Source organism: Triticum aestivum, chromosome 5A, assembly GCF_018294505.1.
Source record: "Triticum aestivum cultivar Chinese Spring chromosome 5A, IWGSC CS RefSeq v2.1, whole genome shotgun sequence".
NCBI classification, from domain to species: Eukaryota; Viridiplantae; Streptophyta; class Magnoliopsida; order Poales; family Poaceae; genus Triticum; species Triticum aestivum.
The window spans coordinates 697,552,455-697,564,607 of NC_057806.1; the positions used below are offsets into that span (position 1 = coordinate 697,552,455).

Sequence of the window (12,153 nt, forward strand, 5' to 3'; positions counted from 1 at the left end):
TGTTAACCCTGCAGGGTTGTACTTCTTCACACACGCTCTCGCCACTTATCACCATGTACACGTCATGTATCTCGGCAACCTTCAAGAGGAAGCCTGGCGAGGGTGTCGGCCACGACCTGACTAACCACGCAAGACTCTAATCCAGGTTTATCGCCTATTTGGGTTCCATCCGCAAGGAGATCCGGGCGGGGTGTCGCTCACGGCCCCAAACGATGTGAGCAGGGTTCCCAAGCCCACCATCCGGGTGCCACTTGGTACACCGTGCCACCTGTGCCTAGTCTGTTCCGAGCCCACCCTGCCGGGTGCCACTCGGTAGAAAAATAGCACTACCTACAACACCAGAAACTATTTGCAACTCCTGGACAAAGATCAAGTTGGCTAATAAGTCGAGAGGGGTCGAGTTACCGGAACCCAACGTGTGGTAGTAGCTAGTCCTTGGACAACATACACAGAACTCAGTTCTTAGGGACGGTACGAGTGAGACAACCCACCATGTACTCCTACATGGCCTCTCACCGCTACCTTTACCAAATCGTGTTCACACGCTTAACTCTCAACATCAGAACATAGCACTGTACTCTAATTCATTCCCAATGAATCAGACCTGACATACTCTAAGCAATAGCAGGCATGGCATGGCAAGAACACAACATGGCTCAAGCAACTCCTACACATGCTAGTGGGTTTTAACTATTTACTGTGGCAATGACAGGTCATGCAGAGGAATGGGTTCAACTACCGGAACATAAAATAGCAGTTGAATCATTGTTGTCCTAATGCAATAAATGAGAACAGGAGCGAGAGAGTAGGATTGTATCGGAATGAACAAGGGGGGTTGCTTGCCCGGTAGATCAACAGGGGGGCACTGCTCCTCAGACAGGTACTCTCGAACACTCTCCGGAGCAGGACCTATCGAGAAGGAACGGTGTCGGAAATCAAAACACAAGCATATGCAACATTATGATGCATGAACATGGTAATGATGTTATGATTGCAATAATGCATCTAGTAACCATTTAAATGAAGTCCATATGGACCAAGGGTTCATATGCACTCCATATTTAGCATTTAAAATGCCATTATCATGTTTTCACTTATACAGTGGTATAAGTTGGTTGAACATGCATGAAAGTGGTACAGATGGATAGATTGAATTTTTCTGATAATTTTTCATATATAAATTATTTCAATCTGAGCTACGGTTGAATTTCTATGAATTTTTGAAGTTTTGAATATATTCTGAAATTTCCTGATTAATTTAAACCAGAAAATGAAATATTGTGTCATGCCTGCGTCAGCAAGTCAACGGGGCTGACCAGGTCAAACCTGACATGTGGGGTCCACATGTCAGTGACTTAGTTAGTTATCAGAGGAGTTATTCCTAATCTAATTTAGATTAGTGGCTCTGGGGCCCACTGTCAGTGTCAGGGGGTTAGCAAAAATGGTGAATAGCCTTAAGAATGGTGATTAGCTGGCTAATCACCTGGCAGGTCGGGCCCGCACGTCAGGCCGGCGAGGTCGTCGCCAGCGACCTCTGGACGCGGCGGCGTCCACACTGCAGGGCACGGGGGCGGCGGCTGGGAGCACCGGGGCGTAGCCCGTGCTCTCGCGCATCCAGTGGGGTAGGTAGGAGGAGGAGGGGTGGCCGGAGCTCGCCGGAGTGAGGCTCGCGATGGAGTCGAGCTACGGGGCACGGTAGGGGCTGCGGAGGGCCTCTACGGCCTCCTGGTGTCACCAGGAGCAAGGTGACGCGCGCGGGAGCGGCTGGCTCGGCCTCTGGCCACGGCGGCGCCATGGCCGGCGGCACGGAGCACGGGTTCGGGCGAGTGCGTGGCGTCGTCGGGTGCCTCCAGCGGCGAGCGGGGAAGCAGGACGTGGCCGGCGTGTGCTCGCGCACGGCGAGCACGCGCTCGGCGTCCTTCTGGCGCGGTGGAGACGATGACTGGCAGCGCCAGTCAACTGGGTCGGCCTGTTGGGCCACTGGGCTGCCAGGCTGCAGGTAAGGTCCAGGTAGGCTTTTTCCTTTATTTGTTTTCTTTTCTATTTTTCTGACATTTGTTTTGATTTGATAAAAATACCAAATCATTTTATTTAATTTTGACAATTTTTTCAGGGGCCTTAGGGATTATTCCAAAACCCCTCACCAATATTCAGAATTATTGGACAATATTTCATAGATATAAAAATATTTATCCAACACAAATAATTACTGGATTAACTTCAAAAGTCCAAAATAAAAATTTATGAGTTCCTAAAAATATTAGTTTGATTTTTATCTCTGTCCAATATTTTCAGAGAGCAACATGAGCATTTTCTTGGACCCTTTTGGAGCAATTTTTACTTGGGTCATTTTCAGAAATGATTCTGAGGGTTTCACAAATCCCCATTTCAAATTTAAATGGAATTTAAACATGATGCAAACATGAAGGCTAGCCTAGGTCATACCAGAACTAGGGATGTGACATGAGATATACCTAATTACCTAATCACTTGAGATGTAGGTGTGCAGCATACCATTTGGAACAAAAACGAATGCAGACTTCGAGCTCGTAGCACATCTTAGGGGTGACGGTGCTGTCAAAATGGATGGATTGAAGGACTGGAGGACCCCGGGCGTTGCTACAGGAGCGGAACCCTAAACAGGGGCTGGTCGCCCAAGTGAGTCACCGCGGCCTCTTCGCGTGGGATGTGGTAGTGGTTTCCTACAGCGGATCCACCACGCCGGGGCCATCCGGCGACTAATCGCGTGGGACATGGCGCAGCCGTCGTGATGCTTCCTCGCTGGCCGCTGACCGGTCCACCGATGCCACAAAAGCGCTGCCACGACCATCACCTGCACCGACACCAAGACCCGGCGCAGACATGCTGCCGACGAGGACTTGCCGTCGAGCCGCACACTGCGGCCAAGCAATACTCGCCGTCGAGACTCTGAACTCGAAATTCTGAGAATAGATCGGGAGATATGGGTGCTGCTAGCTCCTAATCCCCACGATGGGCTAACCGCACGCCGAGGTAATCTTATAACAAGGTAAAACTAGACCATAGAGGCGCGCTTTGCTGCGCCCGTCCATCTTAAGGAAAGAATGATAGAAATATTCGAGAAATTAGGAGTTGTAACATATAACCAAATCCGTATGGTTGACATTGGCAGCCTTTCGGCAATGCCAAAGAAACAAACTTGCAATTCCGCAAAGATGAACAAACCTAAAGTACTCAGTGAGAACCTCGCATGTTTAGATAGTAAAGGATGTATTCACATACATGAGACAGTATACCACCATCGAAATGATTTTTGTGAAGAATCAAGTTATGAAATCTATATATCCACGTGCTAAAATATGAAAAATAGCTAAATCACACATAAAAAGATCATAGAAATACTCTGCTCTAGGAAATATTGTAATTTTCTTCATGAAGTCGACATACCTGGTACACTAAGCAAAAATTTAACTTACACTGCTGCATGGTAATTTGCAACACGTTTGTCGGACCAGAATATGCGCATTTAGACCAATCCGGAGCCTTGCTATATGGAGCTTCCAGAGCTTCCTATTCATAAATAAATAAATAGATAATAATAATAATAATAATAATAATAATAATAATAATAATAATAATAGTTTATAAACAATGATGCTAACCTAATTCTTGTGTGGAATAATTATGAGACATTAGCTAGCGAAGATTAGGAAAATCCAGTACCACACAAAAACTGACAAGCGGCCTTGTAGATAACATAATAGCAAAACAATCCTCTTTCTTTAACAGACATTTCTGAACTTGATAGAAATAATCAGCTAGATCAGTTGTCATCTTATGTGAGTTCTCAAAAATCTTTAGTTTACTTGCTCTTTTTTGGTTATTATCAGGGAGGCATAAGGCATTTCCCTCTTTGCATTGTTTGCCTCTTCCTAAAACACTGCATGAATAAAGATTTGGCCCAATGCCTTAGAAGATAAATGAATTCTGGTGCCCCAAAACGCCCAAGAGATTAGAATTAAGAGCTCCAGGAAGGAGGAAACCTTGAGTTCACTCTAAAATGCATGATCACATCCTGAATTTTCCCCTGGCCTACGTTCGAATTAATGTGGGAAAACATAACAAACTGAAATTAAAATAGCGAGATGCTTTATTAGATGCCTGCAGAGAACTGCAATCAACACAGAAAGCAGGCATCATAGATAAGGTCACCTGATTACTTACAACATGACTAAATTGGGAGATGCTGTTGAACACAATGTTGCCAACGAACATGCATCGTACTTGAGTCTTAACAAAGCAGAACAGCCCTATCAATCCCATCTACCCCTCGCTCGTATCATCTTGCTAACTCTAGCGCACATACGAAGGTGTGAAAGCATCCCGCCGCCGTCTGACCGTGCGCCCCTGCGTCGCTGGCCACGGGACCGCTTTCTCGCTAGGGTTCGGTTGGAGAGGGAGAGGCAGGGAAGAAGTGGGGGCCTGAATGAATTAGTGAGGGGACGGGGCGAGCATGCCATAGGAGTTTCGTCCGCCAAAGTTGGGGACGCGCGTAGAACTTCCCCTTCCCGGCGCAGGCGAGGCCGTCTCAGAGACTGCGCTGGACAGCCGAAAGTCTGCTGCAGGAGCAGCAGCGATGCTTCTGCGTGGGCTGCTTAGCAAAGAAGAGTGGGCCATTGTCCCAAGAATAGAAGAACGGGCTGTTCATACTTGGCCCGATAAACCAGAGGCCGCCTCGGTAGATTTCCGGAGCAGCGGCCCGTTTACGAAAGCCTGAGCTGATCCTGGACGTCCAACGACGCGATCGTACGGTGTAGAGCGTCAAATTGCTGTGGTTGCTCGTAGCTAGCTCCATTATACTGTTTCGCAATTACGACGGTGCCAATAAATGTTTACAGCGGTGGCTCCATCAATTGACCGACGTGAAGAATTACTTATATACTCCATCTGTTTCTAAATATTTGTCTTTCTAGAGATTTCAACAGGTGACTACATACATAGCAAAATGAGGGAATTTACACTCTAAAATACATCTATATACATCCATATGTGATAGTCCATTTGAAATATCTAAAAAGACAAATATTTAAGAATGGAGGGAGTATATAGTAATACTATTCATCACCTAGGATGCATAATAAGTTATTCTTCATCGGAGGTAATTTTACGATCGCTTACTAAATAAATTATGTTTAGAATATAAATAGTTACATGCATATTGATTCAATATGTAAAATTTGGTATAAAAAAACAAAAATATACTCCCTCTGTCCGGAAATACTTGTCCTAAAAATGGATAAAATGGATGTATCTATAACTGAAATAAGTCTAGATACAACCATTTTAAGGTCAAGTATTTCCGGACAGAGGGAGTAGGTTATAAGACCAGAAAAATCGCATTATATATATATATATATATATATATATATATATGTATTATGTATTATATGTATTATATTATACTATGTTTTTACATTCGTAATTTTACGTAACATAAAATACTTTTTACAGCGAGTACATATTTTTTTACGTTTCCTTTTTTACGTATGAAATAAGACAAAATTTACGAAAAATAAAAATACGGTGCATTGATGTCAAAATATAGAGGGGGCGAAGAATAACTATTCCTCATCCAGGATGACGAATAGCGCGACCCTATATATAGTACTCCCTCCGTTCTCAAATATAAGTCTTCTCTAGAGATTTCAACAAATGACGACATACTAAGCAAAATGAGTGAATCTACACTCTAAAATATGTCTACATACATCGGTATGTTGTAGTCCATTTAAAATGTTGAGGAACGTAATAATTTCAAAAAAATTCCTACGCACACACAAGATCATGGTGATGCATAGCAACGAGAGGGAGAGTGTGTCCACGTACCCTTGTAGACCGAAAGCGGAAGCGTTAGCACAACGCGGTTGATGTAGTCGTACGTCTTCACGATCCGACCGATCCAAGTACCAAACGCACGGCACCTCCGAGTTCTGCACACGTTCAACTCGATAACGTCCCGCGAGCTCCGATCCAGCAAAGCTTAATAGGAGAGTTTCGTCAGCACGATGGCGTGATGACGGTGATGATGATGCTACCGACGCAGGGCTTCGCCTAAGCACCGCTATGATATGATCGAGGTGGATTATGGTGGAGGGAAGCACCGCACACGACTGGGAGAGATCAACAGATCAACTTGTGTGTTCTAGGGTGCCCCTTGCCCCCGTATATAAAGGAGCAAGGGGGGAGGCCGGCCGGCCCTCCTAGGGCGCACTAGGAGGAGGAGTCCTCCTCCTAGTAGGAGTAGGACTCCCCTTTCCTACTCCTACTAGGAGGAGGAAAGGAAGGGGGAATGGGAGAAGGAAGGAGAGGGAGAAAAGGAGGAAAGGGGGGCTGGCCCCCTAGTCCAATTCGGTTTGGGCTAGGGGGCCGCGTGCCCCGCCTCTTCTCTTCCACCACTTGGCCCATGAGGCCCAATACTTCTTCCCCGTATTCCCGTAACTCCCCGGTACTCCGAAAAATACCCGAATCACTCGAAACCTTTTTGATGTCCGAATATAGTCGTCCAATATATCGATCTTTATGTCTCTACCATTTCGATACTCCTCGTCATGCCCCCGATCTCATCTGGGACTCCGAACTACCTTAGGTACATCAAATCACATAAACTCATAATACCGATCGTCACCGAACTTTAAGCGTGCAGACCCTACGGGTTCGAGAACTATGTAGACATGATCGAGACACGTCTCTGGTCAATAACCAATAGCAGGACCTGGATGCTCATATTGGCTCCCACATATTCTACGAAGATCTTTATCGGTTAAACCGCATAACAACATACGTTGTTCCCTTTGTTATCGGTATGTTACTTGCCCGAGATTCGATCGTCGGTATCTCAATACCTAGTTCAATCTCGTTACCGGCAAGTCTCTTTACTCGTTCTGTAATACATCATCCCGTAACTAACTCATTAGTTACAATGCTTGCAATGCTTATAGTGATGTGTATTACCGAGTGGGCCCAGAGATACCTCTCCGACAATCGGAGTGACAAATCCTAATCTCGAAATACGTCAACTCAACAAGTACCTTCTGATTGCATACACTAATGAATTCTCTATAGCCTTTGATTGCACCTTTGTTGGAAAGTTGAATTTTGTATAACCTTGACGACACCGTTGTTGAACAGTTGTTTTGTACTCATATTACTTTTTCAACTTCATAGGTTTGTATTTGATGATCAAATTGATTTTGTTAAATCATCGGTCATAGAAGGAACATAGGTAATCGATTAAATACTTTATTTACTCTCCTAATTTAAATGCTTTAAGATACTCTTTTACTGAACTTTCTCATTTTATAGTTTGAAGATGATTCAGACCAAGAGACCATCGATGCAAAAGATATTCTAAAAAGGGAGCTCCAGGTGTGTGAGTAGATTATCAACCTATTTGTTGCAAACACATGTACCTGCTCATGCTCTTCATAATAGTTGAATCACAATTATAGTCCCTAACAGTTACTTTTGCCTTTGAACTGACTTCCTTTTTGAACTAGGATGAGCGGAAAACCCTTCCAATCTACAAATTCAGAGATGAACTGCTCAAGGCTGTTGATGAATATCAGGTTTGTGATGTTAGTGTTCACTGTGGAACACTTATGTGCTAGGATTCAGCAAACACTAGTCATGTTTTGCTCAGTGCCCTTTCACAATTCCCCAAATTTGAACTTATATTTACTAAAAGAAATACCCGCTTCTCTTTATAACTTATGTGCTAGGACATGATCTAATTATGTCCATTTGTTGTTGTGTTGATTTTGTGGGCATTTGGTGCTTGTAGGTTATTGTCATAGTGGGAGAAACCGGCTCTGGTAAAACGACGCAAATACCTCAATATCTTCATGAAGCTGGATATACAGCAAGAGGAAAGGTATGACATGCAGCATTTATCTTTCTACTATTAGTATTGCTATTGCTATTGCTATTGCTATTACTATTACTATTACTGTCTGTTAATGCATATACATGGCTTATAGGAATAGTTGGTTTTTTTGGTCTAATGCGTCATGAAAAAATCTGCAATTTCTTTTTTTGTTACACATTAATGGTTTTGCTCTATGAAGTGTGATTATGTTTGGCCTTAATGATGTAGTTACAATGAATTTATGAGTTCTATCAAAATTCATGGTAATTTTTTAAATTTGCAGGTTGCTTGTACACAACCTCGTCGAGTGGCAGCCATGAGCGTTGCAGCTAGGGTGTCTCAAGAGATGGGTGTTAAATTGGGACACGAGGTTAGTTCTTTTCATAACAATAACTTTATAATAATATCAAATTCTGGAATGTGCTTATGTGATCTTCCATAACATTATATGAAATTGTATGATTATAACCATGTTTAGTGCGACCCTACAGATTGGTTACTCCATAAGGTTTGAGGATTGTACCTCAGAGAAAACAATGATTAAATACATGACTGATGGAATGCTTTTGAGGGAGTTTCTTGGAGAACCAGATTTGGCTGGCTATAGGTAATTGTTGGCAAATCATTTTCCTTGAATGAGTTGTAGTATACTATTGAACGCACTGAGAAATTGGATCTTTTGCCCCCCCTAGAGGCTGCCGGGTGGGGCCGGGGCCACTTGCCATTGAGACAATGATGGGGCACATTATCAAACCCCATGTAAAGTGGGGCGAAAGATCCAATCCCCCTGAACGCACCGCTTATATCTGTTTATTTTTGGTTCAGTGTTGTCATGGTTGATGAGGCTCATGAGCGCACGCTGTCTACTGATATCTTGTTTGGTTTGGTTAAGGTCAGCTGGCTTGTATCATTTTGGTATGCTCTTCACCAGACTTGTAGACACCCACTCAATTCCTCATATACGTAATACTCTTCCTGCAGGACATTGCTAGGTTTCGTCCAGACCTGAAGTTGCTCATTTCAAGTGCAACCCTTGACACAGAAAAATTTAGCGACTACTTTGATTCAGCTCCTATTTTCAAGATTCCTGGGAGGCGATACCCTGTTGAAGTACATTATACAAAAGCTCCAGAAGCAGATTACATTGATGCTGCCATTGTCACTATTTTACAGATACATGTGACACAACCCCCTGGTGATATCCTAGTGTTCCTTACAGGACAGGAAGAAATTGAAACTGTTGATGAGATCCTGAAACACAAAACAAGGGGTTTACGCACAAAGATTTCAGAGCTAAATATATGCCCTATTTATGCAAATTTGCCTACTGAACTTCAAGCAAAGATCTTTGAGACAACCCCTGAGGGTTCTCGGAAAGTGGTCCTGGCCACTAATATAGCAGAGACTTCATTAACCATTGATGGTATAAAATATGTTATTGACCCAGGTTTTTGCAAGATCAAGTCATATAACCCTCGTACAGGGATGGAATCCTTGCTTATCAATCCCATCTCAAAGGCATCAGCAAACCAGAGGGCAGGAAGATCTGGACGGACAGGACCAGGAAAATGTTTCCGTCTGTACACAAGTTATAACTACATGCATGATCTTGAGGACAATACTGTTCCAGAGATACAAAGAACCAACCTTGCAAATGTTGTTCTTACACTTAAGAGTCTTGGTATTCATGACTTGGTTAATTTTGATTTTATGGACCCACCTCCTTCAGAGGCCTTGTTGAAGGCCCTGGAACAACTTTTTGCTCTTAGTGCACTCAACAGTCATGGAGAGTTGACCAAGACTAGAAGACGAATGGCAGAGTTTCCACTAGATCCTATGCTGTCAAAGATGATAGTAGCTTCAGAGAAATATAAGTGTTCTGATGAGGTCATGTCCATTGCGTCAATGCTGTCGATCGGCAATTCTATATTCTACCGCCCGAAGGACAAACAGGTTCATGCAGATAATGCAAGGTTGAACTTCCACACTGGGAACATTGGGGACCACATAGCATTACTCAATGTATTATTTTTTGTCCCTGTAATTTATCAGAATTCATAATGTTTATTAGATTTGAACTGTAAAGGGCTAATTTCTTCAAGATCATTTCAGGTCTATAACTCATGGAGAGAAACAGACTTCTCGACTCAATGGTGTTATGAAAATTATATCCAGGTATGTTATTGGTCTATAATTTGTAACATGCATCCTGATGATCCAGCGTAAGATATTATATTCTCTTATTTTAAAGATATATTGCGTTCCTCTAGATTTTGTCAGGTTTTGTAACTTCCTATGTTACTGATTGTGTGCGTAGCACTTGCTCTGGCCAATAGCTTTTTTAGTATCTATTGTAGGGCTGAATGAGAATGCCTGTGCCAATCTAATTTATGGCCTCAAGTATTGACGATGAATCTCATGCGTAGAGGAAATGCAAGAAATTGCATTGGAATTGCAGAGACAATAATACATGTTGTATAGAACATTGATGTGCATGAGCATCATGACGCTTTTAATGGACTGTTGAAGATACTAACATATGCTATTTCATCCAGTCGGTGCTGTAGCTTCTAGCATAGGGGGCACATAGCATAAAGGGTTAATGAACATGACTTTTTAATTAATACTCTATTTTTGTACATGCCCGGTGCATCTTTTTATTTACACTATAGAAATAGAGACCTTAAAATTTCATGTTGGGTTTTGAATCAGGGTCGTTAGAAAATAACCAACCAACGCCGACCATGATTAGCCTACTTATGTACTCCTCTGTTCACTATCATAAGATGTTCTAATTTTTTCTGAATCGGATGTACATAGATGCATTTTAGTGTGTTTGTTAACTCCTTTCAGTCTGTATGTGGTCCATATTGAAATATCCAAAACATCTTATAATAGTGAACAGAGGGACTATTATATATGCAGTTACTGTAATCTGTGATCACTGTTTCTGCAAAGTTTATGTGATAAAACTGTCGGTGCATAAATCAGGTCCGCAGCATGAAGAGAGCAAGAGACATTCGAGATCAACTGGAGGGACTTATGGAGAGAGTTGAGATTGAGGTCTGTTCAAATGCCAGTGACTTGGATGCTATTAAAAAGGCTATAACATCCGGTACGTATACTGATGATTCAGTTGCTTTATTTGTGCAAGTTGCCTGAGATGGATAAATCTGATAAGTGGGTACTTGTGGGTTGCAGGTTTCTTCCACCATTCTGCACGGTTGCAGAAGAATGGTTCATATAGAACTGTCAAGAACCGTCAGACGGTCTTTATCCACCCTAGTTCAGGATTAGCACAGGCATGTTGAGTTGTCGTATTTATTTTTACATCCTGGACATTCCATCATCCATAGTAGTAGTCTTGTCCAAGTTCTTTTTCTGACATTTTTTATATTTGCCTCGTATATGCAGCTACTTCCTCGTTGGGTAATATACCACGAACTAGTTCTCGTGACAAAAGAGTACATGCGCCAGGTTTGCACAGTTTCTCCAGAATTAAGCAAGCTGCAAAAGAAAGAATTGATTGTCGTCTGAAATGCTATGGCCAATGCGTGCATGCAGGTGACGGAACTGAAGCCCGAATGGCTGGTGGAAATTGCTCCGCACTACTACCAACTAAAAGATGTGGACGACGGTAAGCATGGAACTTGATGTTATTTCTTGGTTGAAGCAAAGAGCTGTAGCTTACGAAACGTTTCCCCTTTTATTTGTCCGCACAGCTGGTTCAAAGAAGCTGCCCAAGGGCCAAGGACGAGCTGCATTGTAGACTGCCTGGACTCATGAAGCCAGCGTTTGGACAGATTAGATGTTGCGTAAACAGTTTAGTTTCGAATATCGGATCGGGATCCCTTTTCTACCTTCTCTTAGATTACATTATATCACTCACCAGGTCCTGTCAACATGACCCACCGTTCTTGTACAAGTTTGTGGGTGTGGGTAGAGCTGTAGACAGTTTGGCACAACCCAGCGTTGATGCCGGGACCCTCAGTCCTTCGTCATGCTGGTTATCAAACAAACATACATTGGCTACCACTATACTACAATCCAACTAAGTTTTCAATTAAAATAGTTTAAATTTGAGTTTAACTCGCACATAGAGTCTACTTGTGCCTTTTTTTTGAACACAGAAGTTTTCATTCATTTAACAACAACGTACATATACAATCTTGCATTGCATGATGCATGAAACTGCAGCTATATCTGCATTTAGGCATGTACCTATGCCTGAATTTAAACACCTGTAGCTA

At 42.8% G+C, this 12,153-nt stretch overlaps 1 protein-coding gene across 1 annotated transcript; it reads left to right on the top strand.

Moving 5' to 3' along the window:
* Positions 1-1,793: 1,793 nt before the first annotated feature.
* On the top strand, positions 1,794-11,939 carry LOC123101822 (pre-mRNA-splicing factor ATP-dependent RNA helicase DEAH1). Its single transcript, XM_044523101.1, has 14 exons — positions 1,794-1,826; positions 7,342-7,404; positions 7,536-7,604; positions 7,820-7,909; positions 8,187-8,273; positions 8,395-8,510; positions 8,729-8,795; positions 8,885-9,925; positions 10,016-10,078; positions 10,895-11,018; positions 11,105-11,205; positions 11,318-11,380; positions 11,468-11,540; positions 11,626-11,939. Exons 1-14 carry the CDS (start codon positions 1,794-1,796, stop codon positions 11,670-11,672), a joined length of 2,037 nt encoding a protein of 678 aa, XP_044379036.1. The 3' UTR covers positions 11,673-11,939.
* The last annotated feature ends 214 nt before the right edge of the window (positions 11,940-12,153 follow it).